The sequence below is a fragment of the Mustela lutreola genome, chromosome 4 (genome assembly GCF_030435805.1).
Source record: "Mustela lutreola isolate mMusLut2 chromosome 4, mMusLut2.pri, whole genome shotgun sequence".
In the NCBI taxonomy this organism is placed as follows: Eukaryota; Metazoa; Chordata; class Mammalia; order Carnivora; family Mustelidae; genus Mustela; species Mustela lutreola.
This window is the reverse complement of record NC_081293.1, coordinates 55,920,643-55,948,089: the sequence shown is the minus strand read 5'-3', so window position 1 is coordinate 55,948,089 and position 27,447 is coordinate 55,920,643. Positions and strand designations below refer to the sequence as shown.

The 27,447-nt window shown below is 41.5% G+C and overlaps 1 protein-coding gene across 1 annotated transcript in view; it reads right to left on the bottom strand.

Annotated features, from left to right (window-relative positions):
• PPA1 (inorganic pyrophosphatase 1) overlaps nucleotides 1–22,779 on the bottom strand; it is a 37,415-nt gene extending 14,636 nt beyond the window's left edge. The window contains exons 1-6 of the mRNA XM_059170039.1: nucleotides 22,598–22,779; nucleotides 19,698–19,756; nucleotides 6,508–6,561; nucleotides 4,853–4,972; nucleotides 2,238–2,324; nucleotides 937–1,063 (exon numbers count right to left, since the gene is read on the bottom strand). Of these exons, the coding sequence (XP_059026022.1) occupies nucleotides 937–1,063; nucleotides 2,238–2,324; nucleotides 4,853–4,972; nucleotides 6,508–6,561; nucleotides 19,698–19,756; nucleotides 22,598–22,661 (511 nt within the window). The 5' untranslated portion in view covers nucleotides 22,662–22,779. The remainder of the gene's footprint in view (nucleotides 1–936; nucleotides 1,064–2,237; nucleotides 2,325–4,852; nucleotides 4,973–6,507; nucleotides 6,562–19,697; nucleotides 19,757–22,597) is intronic.
• Nucleotides 22,780–27,447: the final 4,668 nt, after the last annotated feature.

Genomic DNA, 27,447 nt, shown 5'->3' with positions numbered 1-27,447 from the left:
TAGATTCGTGGTTGCCAGGGACAGCCGGAAGTGGGAACAGGGAGTGATTGCTAATGGTTATGGGGCTTCCTCTTAGGGTGGGGGAACATGTTCTGGAATTAGATAGAGGTGATATTTGCACAACTGAGTGAATATATGAGAAATCATAAAATTATATATTTTTAAACAAATTTTATGGTATGCAGATCATAGCTCAATAAAAAATATTTTTAAATAAATAAATAGAGCAAGTAAATGCTAGTATGTATGGAAGGAAGAGAGAAAACAGTCAACACAAACTACCAGTTTTTTTCTTTCCTGGAATGAAGGAGAAAGTTGAGTTAATTTTAAGTTAGTTATTAAGAAGTTCCCTAGGTGCAGTAACAATGCTTTGTCCAATGTTACACTTCTCCACTCTTTTTTTCTTTTTAAGATTTTATTTATTTGGGGCGCCTGGGTAGCTCAGTGGGTTGGGCCTCTGCCTTCGGCTCAGGTCATGATCTCACAGTTCTGGGATCGAGCCCCGCCTCGGGCTCTCTGCTCAGCGGGAAGCCTGCTTCCTCCTCTCTCTGCCTGCTTCTCTGCCTGCTTGTGATCTCTGTCTGTCAAATAAATAAAATCTTTAAAAAAAAAAAAAAAAGATTTTATTTATTTATTTGACAGAGAGATAAAGAGAGATCACAAGTAGGCAGAGCGGCAGGCAGAGGGAGAGAGAGAAGCAGGCTCTCTGCTGAGCCAGATGCAGGGCTTGACTCAAGGACTCTGGGATCATGACCTGAGCTGAAGGCAGCTGCTCAACCGACTGAACCACCCAGGCACCTCTTGCTTCTCCATTCTTTAACAGTTTAAAGGCATGGGCTTATTGCTTATCGCTTCCTGAAGGCAAATCTATCATCACAGGTTAAGTTTGGTGGCGCATAAGATTTAGACATAGATCAGATCTTCAGATTTCCTTACCATTGTAATTGGCTGCATCAGGATCATCCACGTTAATGGCAATGACCTTCCAGTCAGTTTCCCCTTCATCAATCATAGCCAGTATGCCCAGAACCTTCACCCCAATTATTTCACCTCTTGCACATACCTGAGAGTCAATAACCACAGTTAGGACAATACTACAGAATGAACCTTTGGAAGAAAAGTTCTACTTGGCAGATAATAAGAAATATGGAAGATTCCAAGTTTCTGCAAACTTACCTTAAAATTGTTCCTTTGAGCAATTTTTGAAAAGCTAACAATCAAATCCCTGTCACTCTTATCAAAATTGAAAATAGGTACCCTTATTACTATTACTATTATTCCCTATTATTACCTATTACCCTTATTACTTAAGCAATAGCATGGTTCAGGATAATTCACATTTTTTGAACTGTCACTGATTGTGCCAAAGAATAAATCCTCCATAATGTTTCAAACTCATATTTAAATGTGTTTTCTCGAAATAAGTCAGTCAGAGAGACAAATACCGTATGATCTCACTCATATGTGGAATTCAAGAAAACAGATGAACATATGGGAAGGGGGAAAAGTAAAAAGGAGAGAAGGAAACAAACCATAAGAGACTTTTATTGATAGAGAACAAACTGAGGGTTGCTGGGGGCAGGTGGGTGCAGGGTGGGCTAAAAGGGTGATGAGTATTAAGGAGAACACCTGGGTTGTGTGTGAGTGATGGATCACTGAATTCTATGCCCCCCACCCCCTGGCTGAATTAGGCAAGTCATACAATACAACTTAACTTTATGAGTTAAAAACATCAATGACAGCTTTCTTTTCAGTTAACTATTTCCCTGAGCCTGAGACAGATCATAAAGAAATCTAACTGTAGTCATAATCTTAGAGCAGCCCTACTTGATAAAGAAATTCTCACCATGATAAAGAAATTCCCTCTCATGAGCTTATTTGGCATGGGGCGGTTCATTAGGCAAGGTTTGCCCTGCACTGAGATGAAATTTACCTCCAGGTACTCTTCACCTACGGACTGGTCATATGCCTTCTGAAGATGCAGAATACCCCTACTTCTCCCACGTATGTGCGTACAGTCACGCATGCATATATACACACTTTTCTAGACTAGGTTTCAATGCACAGATTATAGTATACAAATGCTTAGATGAACCAGAAGCTGTTAATTTATCAAAGAGACATCATTATTTCGCTAATACTTGTATTTTATTCACAGTATTTTTTAAAGTATGAACTCTGTATACCTCATGACTATCATCTTTTAACACTACAGAAAAATATTTCAGAGCCATTACCTTACTTCCAATTTCACACACATCAATGGGATCATTGTCACCACAACAGCCAGTATGCTTGTCATTGTGTCCTGGGTCTTCCCAAGTCTAAAAAGTAGTAAAAATAATAAGGCCAAGAGTGTATCACTCCTACACATGCTACTGACAAAGTGGACTGTGCAGGACTTTAAAAGGTCATATATCCTATGAGTCTTTCTGCAAAACATGAATCTTCAGCTATTTTCTCTTTTTTTTTTTTTTACTTGAGAGAGATCACAAGTAGGCAGAGGCAGGTGGCGGGGGGAAAGCAGGCTTCCTGCCAAGTAGAAAGCCCAATGCGGGGCCCAATCCCAGGACCCTGAGATCATGACCTGAGCCGAAGGCAGAGACTTAACCCACAGAGCCACCCAGGCACCCCTTTTCTTCTCAGTTTTAAGAAATTCTTTATTCACTTCTAAGACTCTTCACTGGGCACAATAATTATAACTATTACTATATATAATTTATTTATTATATATTTATTACTATATATATTTATATATATAGTTTATTTATTTATTACGATATATTTATTTATTACTATATATAATATATAGTTATATTTATTTATTACTATATATAATATATAGTTATATATATTACATATAGTTATTATATTTATATATACTTAATTTTTATAATTATATTTATTATATATATTATATATAGTTATATTTATTATGCTAAATATGCTATGCTATATACGCTAAACTAACTTTAAGCTTTAAAACACAGAATGGGGGCACCTGGGTGGCTCAGTGGTTAAGCATCTGCCTTTGGCTCAGGTCATGATCCCAGAGTCCTGGGATTGAGCCCCACATCGGGCTCCCTGCTCTTGAAGCCTGCTCCTCCCCCACTCACTCTCCCTGTTTGTGTTCCCTCTCTCGTTGTGTCTCTCTTTGTCAAATAAATAAATTTTAAATAAATAAATAAATTTTAAATAAACAAATAAATAAAGCAGAGAACGATCTTTTTTCTTTTTTTTAAAGTCTGTTTATTTATTTACTTATTTATTTATTTTCAGCAATCTCCACATCCAGTGTGGGGGCTTGAACTCCCGACCCCAAGATAAAAAGTCACAGGACTGGGAGCCATGAGGCTCCCAATAACCATGCTGTATAAAACAAACACCAACCACCTAACAGCCGAGACAACATGCAAACACAAATACAAAACCAAATATTTACCTAAAAAATACATTAAAAGTAAAGTGTGTTTGATGAATTCTTCGTGCTCACTGTCTTCTAACTAGATTTTCCTTGGAACAAATTTCCACAACAGAGGCAGGGAGAGAATAGTACTAAAATGGAAATGAGATGTTCTGGTGGCAAGGGTCATCACTGACCAGGATCCAAGACTGAAAGGTTTATTAATCAGGATTTTCTGGAGCTTTCAGTCGCTGGCTTTTTTCCCCGACTCCTTGTAGAGCATCTCACAGAGGAGCGGCTGGTCTACAAGCTTAAAATGTAGCTGTTGTTCTCGTTCTTTGCTCCCCCAATCTAGAACCCACTTCTCAGATTTGTTCGCCTACTCAGCGGGAGGAAAGGCAGAAACAGAGAAGTGAAGGGTCATAAAGGAAGACTGGATGCAACAAAGCCAAATCCAGCCTCCACAGGAGTAAGTCTTTCGGCAGTGACTTCCCAAAGGGACGATGTTTTGAGGCTAACTACTAAATCAACTGAAATACAGAGTGAGGTGCCATAAAGGCAGACAAACGACTCTGTGATCACCTAACAAACTCGGGGAGTGTGGTCTTTGTTCTGGTAACTTTCACACTGTTTCACAGTAGACTGCAATTAAGAGACTTACTGGCTAATAAAAACAAACCATTTATCAACAGGAAAAGAGTAAAATTGAGAATTTCAAGCAAAAATCATTCAGTACCACAGGCATTAGCCTACTGAATTAGAATTAAATAGCCATCATTTACTCATAATAGAAAAAATGATTCTAGTGGCTCTTCACTTAAATATTAAATAAGAACCTATTATACCCACTGGCATGGTGCTGGGGACAACTTGGTAAACAGTGCAGATAGCCTCCCTCCTCAAAGTGCTGGCTGCTTAGGGAAACAGAACCCCATTTACTACTTTACCACAAAAAGACTGGCGGTAAGAAGAAATCAGGCCTCAATATAAAAGCTTCCATGTGCAAGGTTCAATAGCCATAAGAGCTAAGTGCTAATAATATCTTGGGAATACAGGTCTCAGGAAGTAAGAAAGGCAAGTTAGGTGAGCCAAACAGCAGACGTGGGATGTGGTACCAAAAATCAGTGCTTTCAGCCACTAGGCTATATATACATATAGGCTCTTATAATGGGTTTACTACTCATTCTGTAAAGAAACCATGTGCATGCTTTACAACCAGTCCATATAGAAAAATAAAGATTTCAGAAAAGAATAAACTTTCAAATGTGAATTTAAACATTGTAAACCTTTATCTTTCAGTTTATCTTGGAAATAAGTTGTTCAAGAAAGTATTATAATTACTCTTATGTTGTTAACATCTATAGCAAAAACTTTCTGCTTGTGTTTAAATCTTTCTTACTAGCAGTAGGTTAATTTTTTATAAGCTAAAAAGTATATTTTGAGACATACCTGGGGGATGGCACCATAGTTCCAGATATATCCTTTATAAGGGAACAAATTTGCAACATAACGGAGTTTTCCTTTCTTCACATCTTGTTTAATTGGGTTTAAAGGGTCCTTTGTAGCTATCTGAAATAAAAAATTTCAAATCAGGGGCGCCTGGGTGGCTCAGTGGGTTAAGCCGCTGCCTTCGGCTCAGGTCATGATCTCAGGGTCCTGGGATCGAGTCCCGCATCGGGCTCTCTGCTCAGCAGGGAGCCTGCTTCCCTCTCTCTCTCTGCCTGCCTCTCCATCTACTTGTGATTTCTCTCTGTCAAATAAATAAATAAATAAAATCTTTAAAAAAAAAAAAAAAAAAAATTTCAAATCATTGTATATTTGGATATAAAATACTATTCAGATAAGAATTTAAGGAAATGGGGCGCCTGGGTGGCTCAGTGGGTTAGGCCGCTGCCTTCAGTTCAGGTCATGATCTCAGGGTCCTGGGATCGAGTCCCGCATCGGGCTCTCTGCTCAGCAGGGAGCCTGCTTCTCTCTCTCTCTCTCTCTCTCTGCCTGCCTCTCTGCCTACTTGTGATCTCTCTCTTCAAATAAATAAATAAAATCTTTAAAAAAAAAAATAAAAAAAAAAAAAAAAATAAAAAAAAAAAAAGAATTTAAGGAAATGAATTGAGGAATACACATCCCCTAATTCCACTTTAATAACTTACTTTACCTCTCACATTTTAATGATTTGATATAAAAGTTATTCCATAAACAGCCTTTAAGTGGAAAACTTATTTGAGGTATATAGAAGGGAAAGCAAACAAGCAAAAAACATTTATTTATTCCAGAAAGCAAAAACTAAATTACCTGGAATAAATCCTAACATTTGATAAATGTTTTAAGGTTTTTAGTAAAAGGGCAAAATAAGTATTATCCAACTTAAACTTTCCTTTAAAACATTTAAATTTATTCAAATATTTGAGTATATAATATATACAAAATGTGGTTAGAGTCAAAAAGTTTAAGTGATATAAAATATGTAACATCTACAACAAAAAGCCAAACCTATTAGGTATCATCAGAAAGAACAAAATGCAACAGAAATTTCAATACAGGTGGCTGGGGCAACTAAAGAAAGCCTGTTTGACTCTGTGGAGGAGTCAGTGATGAACTTCAGGGGAACAAGACAGGAGAAAAAGGTAATTCCAGGCTTCCAGAATGCCAGAAGCAAAGGCTTGGGGAAGGAAAGTTCATGGCATATTTGCAAACAGTAAATGAGCTGGAGCTCAAGTAAGAGATTGGCAGGCAACAGGGGGCGCCTGGGTGGCTCAGTGGGTTAAAGCCTCTGCCTTCGGCTCAGGTCATGATCCCAGGGTCCTGGGATCGAGCCCCACATCGGGCTCTCTGCTTAGCGGGGAGCCTGCTTCCTCCTCTCTCACTCTCTGCCTGCCTCTCTGCCTACTTGTGATCTGTCAAATAAATAAATAAAATCTTTAAAAAAAAAAAAAAAAAAAAAAAAAAAAAGAGATTGGCAGGCAACAGGAGATCCAACTGGAAAACAGACTGGGACTAGCAACAAGAAAATCTTCGACCTCGGCTATTGAACCCTTGAGCAAATCAGTTTGGCTAGGTCAAAATTAATATCCTAAGTCTGATTATCAACATAAGAGGAAACGTACCTCCATTTTTGCATTAGACCAGCGTGGTACTTCAACTACCATGTGGAACACGTCCTGAAAAAAACAGAATGGAGAGGGTCACAGGAGCTAACTGGTTCTCTTACTTAAGTGAGCACACCCTAGTTCTTCCAAAGTTAAAGCGTTCATTGGAGTGGACCTTTGAAGTCAATGGGCTTTCAACAAAATTCATCAAAAAATCAGACTGACTAATGAATGAAAAGATAAAGCAAATATGCAAAATAACTGTATAATCAAGGTGGTGAGTGTGCTTGTCTGTAGTATAATTCTTTGAACTGTTTTGTATGTTTCAGTAAACATAATCAATTTTTCAAAATAAAATGTTGGGGGGTAGGTAAGAATGTTCCTATAAAGAAAGAGTTTTTAAACATAACAAAACTTGTATGTGTGAGGAAGGTCATCTTCAAAGCTATCATCTTCAAAGGCTCTTCACTTTCCCCAGTGGCATTGCAATTGTTCAAGATGCTTCTGGAACTCTGACTTCAGAGGCAGTTTGTAAGATAAACCCCAAGTCCATTTAATTACTTTGTCATACTTTAGTTTTAGCCTCATACAAAGTCAATCAACTTGATTACCCACATTTTTCTACCAACTTAAATGTTTTTTAAAAAATCAAGTATTCCTCAAAAAGACAAGAAATTTGACATTGAAGAGCACATAAAAGTTCCAAAAATATTTTAACCCATAGTAGTTCTACTGTAATTAGTTTATAGCCTTAAATCAAGCTCTAAATAGTCAGAAAATTATTTTCACCAAGGAATAAAACTTTAAATGCAGTTTTTCTGTTTACAAGCTTCTGCAAAAGGCACATATGAAGCCAAATCTGCAATTGTTCTTTTATAATATGTACATTTTTACAAGTGGACTTCAAATGAAAATCACTTAGCTACACACTTCTTAGGATTACTTCTCTGTTACCTCACATCAAAAACAGGGACTGAGAGGCGCCTGGGTGGCTCAGTAGGTTAAGTGACTGCCTTCACCTCAGGCCATGATTAGCCCCAGGTTGGGCTCCCTGCTCAGCAGAGAGTCTGCTTCTCTCTTTCCCCCTGCTTGTGTTCACTCCTGCTCTCTATCAAATAAATAAATAAAATCTTTAAAAAAAAAAAAGAAAGAAAGAAAGAAAGAAAAGCATACTGGTAAACTGCAAGGAAGTAAGTCAATGGTTTTAAGCCAGTAATTATCCTGCTGTTCCTTTTAATCAAACAGAAAAGCTAGAGTTCACGGTCTAAAACTTCTGTCACTTATGTAAGCTCAGGGTCAAACCGGGGAAGACTAAAGCTTTTCACACATTTCTGCTCCAAGCCTCTTAACACCTACCTGATATAACATAAAACTCACAAAAAATTAGAGATATTTAAATCCAGGACTGTCTAAGCGCTCTATCCCTGTAAAGTAATTAACTGCGTGGTTTAGAAAAAGTAATACATTGTTCATGGGTAGACCTAATCCTTGATTAAATTTCATTCTCCGCACTATATGTTTTCGAGAACTATGTCCATCTCGTACCACTCCTCAGGTATTAAAATGGAAGATCTTTGCATTTATGAATGAGTCAGGACTTTTCAGTTTTCAACAGCAATATCCCAAAGGTTCACAAGATGGAGCTGTTACCACGTAAAAGAGTAACTAAGAAGGAAAAACCAAGGAGATTGGTTAATTTTTTTAAAGTAAACATTATCAAGTGAATAAATTATCTCAAGTGAAAAAGTAGCAAATAGAGATAAAATATAAGAATTTGAAATTTGGTAACTATATTAAGCACTTTAATTGAATTAAATGAAAAGTATGTATAGATCCTCAAAAACCACATTACCTAATACTCCAAACCTATGTAACTACAATGGAAGCAAGCAGGCAAAGAAAAGAAAGAATGAACCAACAAAGAAAGGATGAACCAACATTACAGGAAAGAAAATATCTTTCTGAAAATGGTAAGATAACTCTACTGCAAACAGAATTCCAAATGTCTGAAGGTTTGGTGCTTTTTAGAAATTAGCTAGGCCAAAAAATAGCAAGGAGTATCCTATAAAGAGCCTCAGAGCCGATTCATTCATTTTCTTTCAACAAATAATGAATCATTGAGTGCCACTGTTCTGCTACTTTTCCAAGCATTGAAGACTAGCGGTGAACAAAATAAAAGCTCTTTTTAACTCCCTAAAAGTTGGATCTCCAAATCGGGTTGTTTCTGTGTGAAGACCTCAGGCTGGGAACAGCTTTGGGGTGGGGGTGTGTCCACAAACCTAGGTGAGGGATCCTGTCTATAAAATGAATGTTTATGGAGATGCCATAGTAATTCCTATATATTTTTTAAAAGCAATGAGCTTATAGCTTTTAGTAATTATTCTCTCCAATTATTATCACAACAGAGGTGTTACTTAAGTATTTTGATATAAAACGGGAGCTTCATTCTTTAGCAGGAACTACTACTAAAGAATAGTTTATTTCTCCTAGATACCATGGCTATAATTCAGGGAGTTGTTCAGGGGACCAGTGATCCTTAGGCCTTTCAGGGCAATTTAAGAAATTCAACCAATTACTCCATTCCTGGAAACACTTTTACTGTTAAACTATGCATTCTAATTGGAACTCCTGTGCACTATTGGTAGAAATGTAAAATGGTACAGTCACTGTGGAAAACAGCAGTTCCCCAAAAAATTAAAAATAGAATTACCATGTAGTCTGGCAATTCTACCTCTGGGTATACACCCAGAAGAACCAAAAGCAGGGTATTGAAGAGGTCTTTGTACACCCATGACCTTGCAGCATTATTCACAGTATCTAAAATGTAGAAGCAACCAAAAAAAATGGAAGAAAATTCTGACACATGCTATAATGTGGATGACCCCTTGAAAATGTGCTAAACATTCATTTCACAGATAAGATCCCTCACCCAGGTTTATGGACACCCCCCAGCTGTCCCCAGCCTGAGGCCTCCACATAGGAACAACCTGATTTGGAGATCCGACTTCTAGGGAGTTAAAAGAGCTTTTATTCTATTCACTCCGAGTCTTGAGGACATGATAAATGAAATAAGCCAGCACGAAAGGACAAATACCACATGATTCCACTTATATGAGGTATCTAAAGAAGTCAAATTCATAGAGGCAGAAAGCAGAAGGATAGCTACCAGGGAGTCTGGGTGTGGGTGTGGGTGGGGGGAGTTTCAGTTATGCCAACCGAAGAGAATTCTGGAGATGAAGAGTGGCGATGGTTGCATAACAATGTGAAAGTACTCAACACCACCGAACTATACACTTAACAATGTTGAAGATGGTCAATCTTATGTTTTGGGGGATTTTATAATTAACAAATGGAAAAAATCATGCATTCTTACATTTCCAACATTTATGCATTTAAAATACTGAGACAAGATCTTAGGATATTTTGTACCACCCAGTTACAAATTCATGCCTTTTTTCTCTAATCCCAACTGGTTTCAACTATGATTTAGCTCAATCCTGGGTCTGTGGGCTAATTATCCCCATTGTTAGAGCTGCTCAGAACTCTGTTCTCCACTTTATTATGCTCTGATTCTAAATCCCTGCTTTGGCATCAAGCTCTCAGCTCCTTACAGTTTCAGAGGAAGGAAGAAAAAGGTACTAACCTCTACCCCTAGTTTGATGGTTTTGACAAGCCTGTAGGAGGCAGAGGAAAGGCAAACCATAGTTTTAGCTCTTTAGTTATGTGTTAACTTCCCAAAGTCACTTTGGAAAGTCAACACATAACAGTCAGTCTTATTTCCCAGGTTTATGATCATTTCACCAATAAGAATGTCAATGTTAAAGGTGTCCAGACTCTAAGGAGATTAGAAACTTAAGGCTAAAATTAATTACATCACTCCATTAAATAAAAAAGATTTATTTTTTCCAAAGATTTTATTTATTTATTTATTTGTAAGAGAGAGAGAGAGAGAGCACGGGTGGGCATGCACGCTTGCCCACGCACTCAAGTCAGAGGGACAGAGGGAGAAGGAGAAGCAGGTCCCCTGCTGAGCAAGGAGCCTGATGTAGACTCTGATCCCAGGACCCTGAGATCATGACCTGAGCTAAAGACAGATGCTTAACCGACTGAGCCACCCAGGTGCCCCTAAATCAAAAAGATTTTAAACAGAAGCATTTTAGGAATAGAAGAAATGTAACCTATATCTTGATTAGTCTTTTAATTTCACTGATTAAACAGGAATATTACAGTAGTATGGTAACCATACGTTTCATCTCCAAACTGGTTATTTTTCTTGTGGGTCAAATGAGTAGTCTAATGAGTTGTTTACTAATGAACAGGCTATAGCTTTTTGGTAGGCTATTACTACTAAAGGAAGTTTGTGCATATAGGGAACATGCTCTTAATTACATGCCATCTCTGAATCTTAGTAGTAAAGTTAAATGTGTCTTTACTGGGAGACCTTTGAACACCTCATGACTTATGATCTATTTCCAACACGGGATCTGAAGCCTACTGAACATGACATGCTATATTGCAAAATTACGTAAGTGGCTTAAATTAGCATTTTCAAGTTGACCCATCGTGTTTTTTTCTGGATACTTTCAGGAATCAAGTAAATGTCAGATACCGGAAGAAATACAAAATCACTCTCTGATTCCATCATCCTTCCTTTTATTTTTCTGTTTTGCAATAAAATTGGCAGAAAACGGTGGTAGAGAGGATTTTTTTCTAAATATATCTAGAGATTAGACATCACGCAAGAGGCTAATAAAAAACAAGGGCAGCTTGACCTTTTTTTTTTTTTTAAACCTCTAGAATAATTTTGGGATATAAAATCCCTATCAGAAGAGCTCACATAATGAATAAGGAAATGTTCCAGTCCCAGGAAGGGCTTTTGAAAAGGTGTAACAGGGGTGCCTGGGTGGCTTAGGTCAGGTCATGATCCCAAAGTCCTGGGATTGAGCATTGGGGGGTGGGAGGTCCCTGCTCCGCAAGGAGTCTCCTTCTCCCTCTCCAGCTCCCCCTGTTTGTGCTCCCTCTCTCACTGTCTCTGTCAAATAAATAATTTTTTTAAAGGGGTACCAGATTTCATCATTTCTAAGGATATTATACCTTATTAAGTGCTCCCCAAGTGACAATGGCTCTTAACCCTTAGTTTTAGGCTTTTTCAAAGTTGTTTTTTGATTACAGGATATACTCTAAGCTATTAAACATAAATGGATTCCTCCTTGTGCACCGTTGGTGGGAATATAAATAAGTGCAGCCATTATGGAAAACTGTATGGCGGTTCCTCAAAACCCCAAGAAGAGAACTACCACATGGATCCAGCAATCCCATTTCTGGGTATATATCCAAAAGAAATTAAATCATAATGTTGAAGAGCACTCCCATGTTTACTGCAGCATTATTCACAGAAGACACAGAAACAAATTAAGTGTCCGTCAACGGATGTTGCATATATACATAAATACATGTGTACGCACACATACAAACATTATTCAGGCTTAAAAGAGAAGGAAATCCAAATCCTGCCACTGTGACTACATGGATGAACGTGCAAGACATTATGCTAAGTGAATTAAATCAGAGAAAGACAAATACTGTCTGATCTCACTTTTAAGTGAAATCTAAAAAAGTTAAACTCATAAAAACAGAGTAGAATGATGGTTGCCGGGGCTAGAGGAAAAGGGGAAATGCTGATCAAAGGATGCAAACTTTCCATTATGAGATGACTGAGTTCTGGAGATCTTAATGTACAGCATGGTTTAACAAAATCTACTAAAACAGTAGATCTTAAGTATTCTCAACACATATGAGAAATTAAGTATGTGAAGTGATGAGGTCAGTATGCTTGATTGGGGGGAATCATTTCACAGTGTATATATACATCAGAACATCACACTATATACCATAAACACATGATTATTTGTCAATCCTACCTCAGTAAAGCTGAAAAAAAATTTTAAATTTTTTAAAAAGAAAAAGTAAATGGATTCTAATTATTTCATTGACAAATGATAAAAGTCTATTTGAGGGGCATCTAGGTGGCTCAGTTGGTTAAGTGTCTGCCTTTGGCTCAGATCATGATTCCAGGGTCCTGGGATAGAGGCCTGCATCAGGCTCAGGCTCCTTACTTAGTGGGGAGCCTGCTTCTCTCCCCTCTCTGCCTGCTGCTCCCTCTGCTTGTGCTCTGTCAAATAAATAAAATCTTAAAAAAAAAAACACTTAACTGATGTGTTATAACTAAATTCCTATCCTATCCACCCCCATTCAGATGAGCTTTAAGAGAACTTTAATTAAAGAGATTGATTGATTAATTAATAGAACTAAAATTTAAAAACAGATATTATAACCACAATCTACTTACTTTCTTCTTTTTATAAAATCAAGCAGAAGACTGCATTTCCAGCTGTCAAACTTTTCTATGATTTTCAATGACTAACATTTTTTTTTTTAAGATTTTATTTATTTATTTGACAGAGATCACAAGGAGGCAGAGAGGCAGGAAGAGAGAGAAGGGGGGTGGGGAGCAGAAAGCCAGATGCAAGGTTCGATCCCAGGACCCTGGGATTATGACCTGAGCCGAAGTCAGAGGCTTAACCCACTGAGCCACCCGGGCGCCCCAATGACTAACAATTTTGACCACAGAACCTCTCCCAAGAAAAATGCATATATATACCAAATTGTAGTGTCATAGAGTTCACAGAACCTCAGAAATCCATCCTGGCCATTTCAGGGCCTGGAGGTCACCAAGAATCCCTGGACTAGAAGACTTCAGAGCCTATCCAAAGGAAGAAAGTTCTTATGCATTTCCTTTGAATTCTAAGCTTAAATAAATAAAGTAAACCTTTTCTTCTGCATTGTCAAACAGATATTTACTGTAGGAAATTTGGAAAATACAAAAGGCACAAAGTAAAATCCACCACACACCCATAATCATTCAAGGAAGTATATAGAACAGTGGTTAAGACTACAGGTTTCTGGGGCACCTGGGTGGCTCAGTGGGTTAAAGCCTCTGCCTTCGGCTCAGGTCATGATCCCAGGGTCCTGGAATCGAGCCCCGCATCGGGCTCCCTGCTCAGCAGGGAGTCTGCTTCCTCCTCTCTCTCTGCCTCTGTCTACTTGTGACCTCTCTCTCTCTCTGTCAAATAAATAAAAAATATCTTAAAAAAAAAAAAAAAAAAGACTACAGGTTTCTGAGAGATGCCTGGATGGCTCAATCTGTTAAACTCTCTGCCTTGGGCTCAGATCAGGATCCAGGACTCCCAGCTCAGCAGGGAACCTGCTTTTCTCTCACCCTCTGCCCCGGGCTCAGATCAGGATCCAGGACTCCCAGCTCAGCAGGGAACCTGCTTTTCTCTCACCCTCTGCCCCCTACCCCAACTGCTTGCTCACTTGTTCTTTCTCAAGTTGATTAATTAACTAATTAATTAATTAAAAAAAAACAAAGGTTCTGAGTTAGAATGCCTGGGTTTCAAGCCTACCACTGTCACTTAGAAATTCTAGTTGCTGATCCTTGACAATGGGGCTAATGAAAGAATCCAGCTCAGAGAATGACATGACAGGATGGTTAAATGATATAATCCACATAAAGGCTTTAGCATAGTACCTAAACCACAGGAAGCATTTGACAAATAGTAACAATATATATTTTTTAAAGATTTACTTATTTATTTGAGAAAGAGCATGCTGGTGTGCTCCTAAGAGGGAAGAAGGAAAGGGAGACAAGCAGACACCCCCCCGAGCACAAAGCCCATGGCAGCGCTCAATCCCAGGACGCTGAGATCACGATGGGAGCCGGAAAGGAAGAGTGCGATACTCAATCAACTGAGCCATCCAGGTGCCCCGGTAACAATAATATTTTTTGACCTATTTTTTCCCCCCACAGTGATCTTTTTTTTTTAAGAATTTATTTATTTGTGAGAGAGCACAAGCGAACTGAGGGGCAGAGGGAGAAGCGGGCTCTCTGCTGAGCAGGGAACCCAATTCGGTGCTTAATCCTGGGGCTCCAGGATCCTGTACTGAGCTGAAGGCCATCACTTAACCAACTGAGGCACCCAGGAGCCTCAACAACGATCTTAAATAAGGCTTCATCAATAATCCAGACACACAGAATCACGGGACATCAGTACAGAATGTAATCTAAAAACACCACCAACACTACACAGGGGGGAAGTAACCTGCTCAATATCGTAAAGCCAGTTAGTAGCAAAACCAGGACTAATATCTACATTCCTTATTCCCGATTCAGTAATTTTTACTTTATAAAATAAAGCTCTGAAAGGCTAAAGAAATAACCATTTTGTTTGGTTATTGTTTACTGAGACTTTCCTATAAAGCCAGGCATTGTGGCTGTATGTTATACACATACCTAATCATCCATCCCAACTTTACCTTTTTGACAAAGTTGACAGACCACAGAGATCATGGTTAGAATATCTGTTTTCAAAATTTAGTCACCTGCAAGCTCACTGGGGCAGGGGTGGGGCAGGAGATAGCAGCTTATTCTCAGTTATGACATGCCGAATAAGGTTTTTTTTAATTTTTTTAAAATTTTATTTAGTTATTTGACAGAGAGCACAAGCTGGCAGAGTAGGAGGCAGAGGGAAAGGGAGAAGCAGGCTACCCGCTGAGCAAGAAGCCCGACATGGGGCTCCATCCCAGGACCCTGGGATTATGACCTAAACCAAAGGCAGTTGCTTAACCAATTGAGCCACCCAGGCGCCCATAACATGCCAATTAAGTTTAATTACCATCAGTTTTCATCTGTTCCCAGTTATAACTTTGGTTTAGAAAACATGAAACCAAAAGATAAACAGAACAAAACAAAAATCCAGAAAACCCATTCCATATACATACAAAGTTAAGGAAGAAAACAATATTGAAATTACTAATTCAGCGACATTTAAAAAATTTCCATTTAAGAAGCTCTCTATAAAAAGGAATAGAAAATTCAAAACAATACAAATCCTGTAAGGAAGTGAGTTATCCACAAAGAATCCACTTGAGTATATCACCTCTAAAGATTTCTCTAGAAAGTTAAGAATGATAACTGCAAGGGCGCCTGGCTGGCTCAGGTGGTAGAGCATGTGACTCTTGATCTCGGGGTCTCGGGGTTGTGAATTCAAGCCCCACGTTGGATGTAGAGATTGCTTAAAAATAATTTTTTTTTTAAAGATTTTTACTTAAATTTGACAAAGAGACCGTGAGAGAGGGAACACAACCAGGGGGAGAGGGAGAGAGGAAGCAGGCTTCCCCGCTGAGCAGAGAAACCTGATGCAGGACTCGATGCCAAGATCCTGAGATCATTACCCAGCCAACGGGAGATGCTTAACGACTGAGCTGCCTAGGTGCCCCCAAAGTAAAATCTTTAAAAAAGATAAAAAAAGATGGTGCCTTGGTGGCTCAGTCAGTTAAGTATCTGCCTTTTGCTCAGGTTATGATCCTGGGGTCCTGAGATGGAGCCCCTTGTCAGGCTCCCTGCTCAGTGGGGAGCCTGCTTTTCCCTCTTCCTCTGTCACACCCCCTGCTTATGCTCTCTCACACTCTTTCATATAAATAAAATTTTTAAAAAAGAGAGAATGATACACAACTACAAAAAAATTCTGTTAAATTTCTGAAGCATCAACGTATTATAAGCTTGACTTTCTTTTAGAAGAGGAAAAAAGAAACATAGTTCCATGTTTACATATGCTCCCAATATAAGCCTTCAGGCATTTTTCCTGTAGAGCTGACAGAGTTGTCTCAAAGGTACATTCTCTCATCATCATTCCTCAAATGACTGACCATATTAGAGATAAAGTCTACAGCCACACACACAAAAATGTATTTACATAAACTTAATCACACTGGCATTAAAAAAAAAAAATCACACTCTTCTCTAACCAATGGAATTAATCAGATCTTTTATTTAGGCTATAATCCAAAATAATTTGTGTGCCACACCCTTCTTTGTGTTTTGTATAAACTTCCTCATAAACAAAACAAAAGAACTCTTTCCTGCTTCTCAGACAAGAATCTCAAGTGCTGAGGGTCACTGAGGTCTGGACCAGGTGAAATCCAGAGTTGTTGCAAGAGCTTGTGCTTTTGAGCCAGCCCAGGGTGGTGCAAAGGCTGAGTCTTCATTGAGCAATCCCATGTTATCGCCACAATCAGTCCCACAAAGACTTTAACGAGTCGTGGGGCCCCTGGGTGGCTCAGTGGGTTAAGCCGCTGCCTTTGGCTCGGGTCATGATCTCAGGGTCCTGGGATCGAGTCCCACATCGGGTTCTCTGCTCAGCAGGGAGCCTGCCTCCCTCTCTCTCTCTCTCTCTCTCTCTGCCAGTCTCTCTACCTACCTGTGATCTCTCTCTGTCAAATAAATAAATAAAATCTTAAAAAAAAAAAAAAAGACTTTAACGAGTCGCAAAATAATCTGAGTGAAGATGTTTTACACAGCACCAAAATGCAGTCTCTGTGTCCTATTTTGGAAAAACTAAGCATCGCAACTGCGAGAAGCACATGACCACTGGCTAGAATATTGTCCAGTTTCTTATAGCTATTTTGAATGTCTGTATCCCTTGCAAAATTCATTTGCTGAAATCCTAACCCTCAATGGTGATTGTACAGTAGGTGGGACCTTTGGGAAGTGTTTAAGATATGAGGCTGGAGCCCTCATGAGTGGGGTTAGTGCCTTATAGAAGAGGCTCCAGAGAGATCCCTGGCCCCTTCTTCCACGTAAGTACATAGCTCCAAGTCCAGGACCAGAAGAGGGCCCTCACCCAACCATGTTTGCACCCTGATCGCAGACCTACAGGCTCCACAACTGTTAGCAATAATTCCTGCTGTGGTTAAGCTATCTAGTTTTCATCTAGTCTTCAGTATTTTGCCACAGCAGCCCAGACTAAGACACAAACACACAAAAAACCCAACTCTGTGTCAAGAAAATATTTTTCTTCCTTAGCACATCTATATGTCAAGATACTATCAATAAACTTTCAGTCATCATTTTATACCGCTTAACTACTCAAAATGGCATGAGAGGTTACTGTAAAGTACTTTGATATATATATATGTACATATATATATATATATACATATATATATGTATTAATTATACACCAGACAGATAATCAAGCCAACCAAATAATGCCAGTTCAAGAGGAAGGATCCTGCAGTTCGTATCAACTCCCGGGAAATCAGATGTAACAAATTAGTTTCTGAATAAGTACAACTTTCAGAATCCCACAGGAAAACCAAGCCAATTAGAGGTCCCTCCGTAACTGTGGCACATAATTGGCCTCCAGCTATGCGCTCCACTGTCTCCAGGAGGAGCCCAGCTCAGGCAGGTTCCTCAGAAGCACCACGTGAGTTTGGTCTAAACTAGACCCAAACAGAAAATATATGATTATACAATCAGAAACCCTAAAGTCTTGGGGGTGCTGGGGCACCTCCCCACCAGACACACCTGACAGGAGCACAGGCCAGGGCAGCTAGGGACGGTGTTCATCAAAGTAAGTAGGAAAAGAAAAGGAAAAATTTAATAAAATGCCACCACAACAAAAAAACACAATAGCCCGCCCCTCCACTTCTCACTCAGGTTCTGGATGTTGTTGCCAATTCTCTCTCCCTCCTCTACTGGTGATGTGCGGCTTCTAGGATCCCAGGCTTTCTGGCTGGGGTCTGGGTTGCAATTTGTTCTTCTGCGAAGTGTGGGAGGCCCGGGGTCTCCAGGATGAGCCGCAGCAGAAGGCTTCAGCTAGACTGAGGGCTGGGCAGTCAGTAGGGGCCCACCCTCAGGGGTGTGGGAGCCGTGCTCAGCAGGGACCCCTGGGTCTGCACCGTTTACTTTCTTTCTTTTTTTTTAAGATTTTATTTATTTATTTGATAGAGAGACACACACACCACGAGAGAAGGAACACAAGCACAAGGCAAGGGAGAGGGAGAAACAGTCTTCCCGCAGAGCCGGGAGCCTGATGAGGGATTCGATCCCAGGATCCAAAAGATCAGGACTCAAGCCGAAGGCAGACTCTTAACAACTGAGCCACCCAGGTGCCCCTGCACCATTTAAACTCCATCATCATGAGGTCATTAATAAAAAAAACTCACACCCAATGTGAGGCTCAAACTTACAATCTGAGATCAAGAGTCGCATGTAGCACAGACTGAGCCATCTGGGTGCCTCCCCCCAAAATTTTTAAAGGTGTGAAAAAGAAGCAGACATTTGTCTTTGTGTTGGTTCCTAAATATACTACAGTCTTCTACTATTGCAAAGGCATCTAAAGCTATGAATGAAAACAAAATAGTTAAATTTGTACAAATAATGCACACTCTTTGTAAAAAGACTAGAAAATACAAAAAGGCAAAATGAAAATAAAAACAGAAAGAGCCACTAGCAATTCTACCTCCAAAGGATCACAAAAACTGGAATATATAGTTGTAGACATTTTTTCCTAGCAAAGTAAGATTCTTACCAATTTGTGGTAAATTTGTGCGGTTTCTTCAGCTCACTGGTGACCACAGACTTTTTAAAGTCTGTAGACCTGGTGCCCTGTGTGGCTCAGTTGGTTAAGCATCCAACTCTTGATTTTGGCTCAGGTCATGATCTCAGGGTCGTGAAATGGAGCCCCGCAGTAGGCTCCACACTAGGCGTGGAACCTCCTTAAGATTCTCTCTCCTACTCCCTCTGCCTCTTCCCACCCTCTCCCACTTGCATACCAACTGTCTCTCTTTAAAAAAAAAAAAAAAGGAAGAAAAAGGAAAAAAAGCCCATAGACTTAACTTTTATTAACACTATGCATGTTAACTCTACCAACCCATTAAAATTACTGAATTTTCCTGTAGTCACTGAATACTCTAGCTTATTTTTGCTAGAGGGAGAGGGAAGCAGGCTCCCTGCTGAGCGCGCACACACACACACACACACACGGCCCACCAATGCAGGGCTTGATCCCAGGACCCTGAGATCATGACCTGAACAGAAACCAAAAGCCGGCCACCTGACCAACTAAGCCACCCAGGCGCTCCTAAACCAAGGCAGCTTGTGTCTGTTCCTCTATTCCTTCCCCAATTTATAGTTGCTTCTTTAGCCAAATAATCTGGAATTAAGACTGACTTCTTATTCAGTCAATGTACCTTTAACTCACAGCACAATGAGGCATTTTAAGCTTTTATTAAGACCTATATGAAAATTCATATGAACTAACTGATCTGAGTAAAGAGACTATGTTTAAATGAGGACATCTTACCTTATCTGCATAAATTGGAACATCATGAAATGGAGATATATATTGTCCTTTTTCATTTTCTGCAAAATGAATTAGAAAAAGTTATTACTAATTTTTTGTTAACTGTATTTCCAGATGCATTCAGTACACATTTTTAAAAATATTTAATCTTTTAGAGTAATTTTAGGTTTACAATAAAATTGAAAAAAAAAGACACCCCCCCCCCCCGGCACACACTTGCAGAGCTTCCCTCCATTATCAACACCATTCACCAGAAGAGTGACGTGGACATTTTTTATTCCCACACCAGAAAAACTGGTTGTATACTTTACCTTCCTAACCTCTCCAAGACTGGAGTTTTCATCCTATGCTTTCCTTAGGTGTCTAACAGATACGAGCCTCTACAATGAGGGCAGGGGCTGCCTTATATTATTTTATATCCCCAGAGTCTAGCAGTGACTGGGATATAAAAGGGGATCAAATTGTACTGGACTGATCTTACATCAGTTAACAGTTTACAGAACTAATGAAATAACTGGGCTTGGGGGGAACTTGGGGAATTATAAAACCCCACTGTCTTAAGTAATGTTCCAGGAGCCATGTTAGATTATTGTATTTCTTAAGGACAATCAAGTTCCAACAACACTTTCACAGGTAGTTTCTATATTCTAAAGATTTAACTATCATGTCCAAAAAGTAATTTCAAAACTTCCTTACTATTCTTTAAGAAACCTAAGGGTCAGTCCATACAATATCCCTTCATATTTAAAAACCTAGGTGGAATAGCAAAGACTGAGCAGTGACCACCCCCCACCCACCGGTCCCTTCAGAGTCACCGGTGACTCTGCAATCCTATCCACTATCAGGTTTTGTTTCTTTGGGGTCTTGTTTTTGTTTTTAAGATTTTATCTATTTGACAGAGAGCGAGAGCGCACCCTAGCACAGGCAGAGGGAGCAGCAGGTAGAGAGAAGCTGGCTCCCTGCAGAGCCCCATGTGGCTTGATTCCAGGACCCATGGGGGGGGGGGGATTACAACCCCATCAGAAGGTAGATGCTTAACCAACTGAGCCACCCAGGTGCCTTCCACTATCAATTTTAAAGAGTCTGGCAAATGTAACATTACAGAGGTAAAAAAAAAAATCCTCTAAGGAAGGGTGCTAAGAAATCTGTGATTTTAAAAAACCCTTACAATTATGTAATTACAGAGTTGTTTCTATTTATTGTTATGTCTTAAGTCCCAGAGAATTCTATCTGATAAAAAGTTACTTTAGCCAGTGCCAAAGTCAAGGAATGGCTATGGTCTTCCATAATGGCCATCAAATATGACCATTACATAACCTAAGTAAAAACTACTAGTCTTTATTTTTTTTAAGTTTTATTTATGTATTTGACAGAGAGAGCCCGATCACAATTAGGCAGACAGGCAGGCAGAGAGAAAGGGAGGGAAGCCGGCTCCCCACTGAGCAGAGAGCCGGATGTGACTCCATCCCAGGAAGCTGGGATCATGACCTGAGCCGAAGGCAGAGGCTTTAACCCACTAAGCCACACAGGCGCCCCTAAAAACTACTGTTTTAATACTGTTTGAAGACAATTCCCCAATCATCCCTCCACCTTCAAACTCTAGGGTCACCTCTCTAAATCCCTCTTACGGAGCAATTCCAGAGCCAACACTAAATCCAGGAAAAACAGTTTAATGAATTATTCGTCAAAAGTTCCCACACTGCCCTTAATCAACTCCTTATTTAAATTAAATAAAATGGAGAGTCCCACCCTTCCTGGATTTTACATGGTAACCTTCAGCTACTGCGTAAACTTGAGTTTACTTTCTTGCTCCTCCCACAGCTGGTTACTTTTTGCTAGGAGCTTTGCTCATTCTCTCCGTAATCCCTTTCATCCCCCTCGATCCGGCTCTTTCCTACCCTTCACACACCACATGCAGACTTCTCTGCACCTGCCCGTTTCCTCCCGAGTAAACTGTTTACAGTTAAAACAGAAACGCCTTTGGTGACACATTTTCGAACGCCTCCGTTGTCTCCAATAATCTGTTCCTAGAAGCTTGGCGGGGCGTGGGGGGGAGAGGGGGTAAGAGATAAAGATAACCCCGAGGTAGCTTTCCTCCACCTGCAAGACAAAAAAGGTCGTGCGCCAGGGAAAGCGGAGCTCAGCCAGCCCGCAGCGCGCTGGGCTCTAAGCGCAGCTCCAGGTGCGGACTTGGGGTGGGTCCCCCTCAGATGCCGATTCCCTGCCCAGGGGCAAAAACTTGGCACTTTCTCACTCGTGCTTCCCAGACTGACGTCACCTGTTTGACTTGAAGGGAACAGTTTTCTGTATCACAAGGCGCCTTCCCAGCATCTGTGCTACCGGGGACAGCCCGGCGCGAGGGGCAGGAGCGCTACCGTGGGGGATCGGTTCGCTCCTCCACTGACCGCTCCGATCCCGGCCCCAGTTTCCCCGTCTGCAGAACGCAGGGTTGCATTGGACCCTGCTGGATGCCCACAAGCTGAGCTACAGTTCAGGAATTAAGGTCCTCAGGGAGTCATCCACCCCGCCCCAGTTCCTCCAAATCAAGCAATCCTCTTCCGAGGATTAGTTTACCCCCAGACAGCCTTCTAAGGTGACTTGGTGGTTTCCTTTCCCATCAGACGGTGCCCGCCCGAGCAGGACACCTGCAGAACTAGCCCGGCCCGGGGTCGGCTCCCACAGCGCGTGGGAAAGAGGAACGCCGAGCCCCGCCGTCCCGTCTGCCAGCGCGACATGTGAAACCGAAGGGCCGGCCCAGGCCCCGGGCAGCCCGAGGAACCTTGCCCGCGCCCGGGACGAGGGGCGGAGCGCGGGCCGCAGGCTCCGGGTAGGAGGCGAGGCGAGGCCCGGGAATGAATGGGTTGGCGGGAGGGGAGGGGCCGTGGGCCACCGACACTCACTGAGAAAGACTCGGTACTCGAGGGTGAAGGGCGCGGCGCGCTCCTCGCTGCTGAAGCCGCTCATGGTGCCGCTGACTAGCCGCCGCCACCACAGAGCCACTAGCCCGCACGCGGCGCCGACTGACAAGGAGAAAGCTCCGCGCCTGCGCACCGCGGAGACTGGCCCCGAAAGCGGGGCGGGGAACCGCTTTAAGCGGCCACCCCACCCCCCACCGCCCGGCCCACGCCCCGCGCAGGCGCACTCCGCCCGGCCCGCGCGTCCTCTCGCCCCAGCCCCTCCTCCCGGGCCCGCCCTCGCGGGACAGCCCCCTAGCTCTCAGGCTGGGCCACGTGGCTGGCGGCGAGCTCTGGCTCTGCCTGTGTACTGCCACCGCCCCGAGTGCTCCGGGACTCTGACAGAGGACGAGAGCTTGCGCCAGCTAGGAACTGACCGCCAACCTCTCCCCCACCGTGCACACAGGGAACTCTCACCCCCACCTACACCCCACCACCCCCACCCCGAGTAATTCCTTGTGTCAAAAGATTTCCGAAATCACATGTGTCATCGGGCGGGTCCTGCCTTTGAACTTAAAAGTGTGCAGTTTTTCGAACTTGAGGTGTATTACTGACCCCACCCCCACCCCACAATGGTTTCCTGGTGAGTAACCGGCTCTACCACTTCCTAGTGTAAGACAGCGGGCAAATTGCTGCCAACCTTTCTAACTCACTTTCTCATCTTGGTAAATGGAGATAGAAATGGTAACTATTACGGGCTTGGGGGATGATTAACTGAGTTGATGCGTGTCAAGAGTTTGAGGAAGGGGCACCTGGGTGGCTAAGTACCTTAAGCATCTGCCTTCAGCTCAGGTCATGATCCCTGGGTACTCAGATGGAGTCCGGGCATCCTGCTCCCTGCTCAATGGGGAGCCTGCTTCTCCCTCTCCTGCTCCCCCTGCTCGTGTTCCTTCTCTCTCTGCCAAATAAATAAATAAAATCTTTTTTTTTTTTTAATTAAAGTTTGAGGAAGAGTCTGGCTCGTTGTAAACACTATGGAAGTATGACTTGTTATTTCTACCCTCCCCAGTGAAGGAAGAGTCACTGTGGCCCCTCCTTGCTCAACTCACCCCAGATCCCAGGGGGCTTTTCAGTTCTAAGCGTTGGGAAGGTCCGAGCATGCGCTCAGAGGCCCTTGAGCACATTTCTCTCAGGCGTAAGTTCCTTAGGGCTTGTTTTTCAGCATGTGTTTTATTGAGTCAGGCCAGACCCCAACAACTAAAGTCTGATTGAGGCTGTGGTCGGTTAATTGATTCACTTACTTCCGCACTCCTATACACATACTTTTAAAGTGTATTTCAGGAGCGACTGGGTAGCTCCATAGATTAGGTGTCTGCCTTGAGCTCAGGTCATCATGATCCTGGGGTCCTGGAGTGGAGCCCTGCACCCCGTTCCCTGCTCAGCAGGGGGTCTGCTTCTCCCTCTACCCTTCCCCCTGCTCCTGCTCTTTCTGGATTGCGCTCTCTCATAAATAAATAAAGTCTTTAAAAAAATTAAGTGTACTTCAAAATCTGAATTATAAATTAGGAACTGATTATTCACTAATTTGATTATGTAATAATGAATATTTCAAAGAATGCCTAATTCGATGGGCTGGGTTCCTTTAAAAGATCTTGTTTTTCTGGGGCATTAAAGTTATATGTCCTTTTTTTTTTTTTTAAGATATATTGATTTATTTTTGAGAGACAGAGAGTGTGTGTGAGTGGGGTGGGGCGCAGAGGAAGAGAGAAAATCCTCAAGCAGATCCCCCCCTGAGTTCTGCAGAACCCAAGGCAGGGCTGGATCCCAGGATCCTGAGATCATGACCTGAACTGAAATCAAGAGTTGGACACTAAACCAACTGAGCCACCTACGTGCCCCAAAGATAATACACTTAAAAGACATTTTGGGGGCACGTGGGTGGCTCAGTCGTTAAGCAGCTGCATTCAGCTTAGGTAATGATCCCAGCGTCCTAGGATCCAGGCCCACACTGGGCTCCCTGCTCAGTGGGGAGCCTGCTTCTCCTTCTCCTACTCCCTGACTTGTGTTCCCTCTCTCTCCACGTCTCTGCCATAAATAAATAAAATCTAAAAAAAAAAAAAAAAAAAATTCATTTTGACTTAAACTTTTCTGTTTCAAAGCCATGTCTACTATGGAAAATGAGATGGCCCCTGTAGAAATGAAAACCTAGTAAGATAATTTCCTAAAGAGTTACAAAGAGTGTTCCTCCCTTGTCTCCATCCAGTCTACTACCATTAATTTTCAGAAAGCCATGACTCACTGACCTTTTGAACAGTACACCACACTGTTGTACTCCAGTTGGAATACAGGACAGGCAAAAAGAGTCGAGTAGGAATTTAGTCAGAATACAATGTATACTGGAAATTAAAGGAATCTCTGTAGAGTGAACACTAAGTAGGATTAAGTTCAGGGAGTTTCTTAAGGGGATGATCTTTGGATTAAGTTGCTCTATCAGTCTTCTGCCTTTGAGCACAGGAACTAGACTTCGGGAAAAACCCAGAATCGTATCTGTGACTAACTTAACAAACAGATGGAAATGATGCAATTGTGTTCTACGGACACTTTCCCCGTTGCCTCCTGCCAGCTCAGAGCAAGATAACAAACTCTTGCCGACCTCTGGACTTGCACACCATTTTTTATTTCATCCCGTGTGTTAGGAAAGCCCATGGATATCAACTCCAATAAAACACCACGCCCTAGCTTGGTGTTTTATTGGAGCTGATATCCATGTCAGTGCTTTAGAACTTTCCCTTGCAGGCAGTGGGGGTAAGATCCATGGGCTCAAGTGAAAGTTGTTCAGTTTCTCGTGTGTCCCTGGGGGCTAGCACAGGACCTGGCCAAGAGGAGATGTTTATTAAGTCTTTGCTGGGCTAATGGATAGAGGAATTAATGAAAAGGAAGCAGACAATACCTTCTTATGTATAGTAGTTTGACAAAGGATAAACACCCAGCTTCTGCCAAATATTATCTTTATTGCTCTGTAACAACTCCAGTGGCACTTCTTTTCAGTCTGTATCCTGTCCTCTTTGCTGTGACTGACTCTGGTGGGTGCTTCTAATTTTCCAGTGTTCTTTCTTCTTTGGCTTATGACCACATTCTCTTCTGACATTTCTGCTCCTTTTCTGGCCGCTCATTTCTCATTCTCCCCCTTAGCATTTTCTTCACCTCTTCAACTTAATCAGCATATCTTTCTTACTTCTGTTCTCTGTCTCTAGAGGGACCCTCCCCCTAGATTATCTCATGTAGATATTTGGTGTCAACTAGACACTTGTTTCAGTGTCAACAAGAAAACCTTCAAATTTACAGCTATGTTTTATTTAATACTTATTGTGGTCTCTGCTAGGTGGTAGGGATGTAGCATTTAGAAAGACATGGTCTTGGGGCACCTGGGTGGCTCAGTCAGTTAAGCGTCTGCATTTGGCTCAGGTCATGATCCCAGAGTCCCAGAACGAAGCCGAAGCCGTATCAAACCGGATCAAGCCCCATATCCAACTCCTTGCTCAGCAGGAAGTCTGCTGCTCTCTCTCCGCCCTTCACCCTGCTTATGTTCTCACTCTCTTTCTTTCTCAAATAAATAAATAAAATCTTTAAAAAAAAAAAAAGAAGAAGAAAGAAAGACATGGTCTTGGCCCTCAAAGAAGTTATAGTCCAAAGGGAAAGCAGACTTCAGCAAATAATTACAATAAACTCGGATAAATAGAGTGACAAAGTACAGGACATTGCATTATGGGAACAGAGAGCCCCTACAAGGAAGTGAGTCTTAACCTATGCCTGGAAGGCAGAGAAGAGGTTAATAAGATGAAGATGACAAGGCAGAATCCAGAAAGGGAATATTAAGAGGTGAGACCAGAGAAATAGGTCAGGGTTAATTGGTGGAGGGCCTTGGAAGGCATAATTTAGGGTCTGAACTTTTCCCTAAAAGCAATGGGCAACCTAAGAGTTTTTAGCAGGAAAGGGGCACCATCAGAACTGCTTTAGAAAGTGGTTCTGTTAGCAGCTTGGAGCCTGGTTGAAGTTTTATTAAGACTAGAAGCAAAAGACCCCAGAGAAGGCTGCCCCAGTGGCCAATGTTGAAGATGCTGACCAGTCCCTGGATGTGGGCGACAAAAGAGAAGAGCAGTGACGGAGCCATGTTTAAGGTAGAATCAATGGAACTGGCCATTGGTTGGATGGAGTAGAAGATGAGGGACTAATTGCTCGAAAAAGGAAAGAAATTCTGATACATGCTACAACATAGATGAACCTTGAAGACACTATGCTCAGTGAAATGAGTCAGTCACAAAAGGACAAATACTGTGTGGTTCCACTTGCATAAAGTACCTAGAGTAGTCAAATTCACAGACACAGGCAGTAGAAGTTTCCAGGGGCTGGGGGAAAGAAGAAATGGGGAGATACCGTTAATGGTTATGGAGTTTCAGTCTGAGAAGAGAAAAAATACTTAAGGTGAATGCTAGTAATGGCCGCACAACAATGGGAATGTACCTAATACCACTGGACTCTACACTTTAAAATGGCGACAGTGAGGGTGGGGATTGGGGTAATTGGGTGACGGACATTAAGGAAGGCACATGATGTGATGAGCACTAGGTGTTATACACCACTGATAAATTATTGAACACTACATCTGAAATTAATGATGTACTACTTGTTGACTAATTGAATTTAAATAAAATTTTTAAATGGTGACAATGGTTTAAAAAATATACATTCAAATGTATCTTTCTTTAAAAAAAAAAAATCACACAGGGGCACTTGGGTGGCTCAGTAGGTTGAGCCTCTGCCTTCAGCTCGGGTCATGATCTCAGGGTCCTCGGATC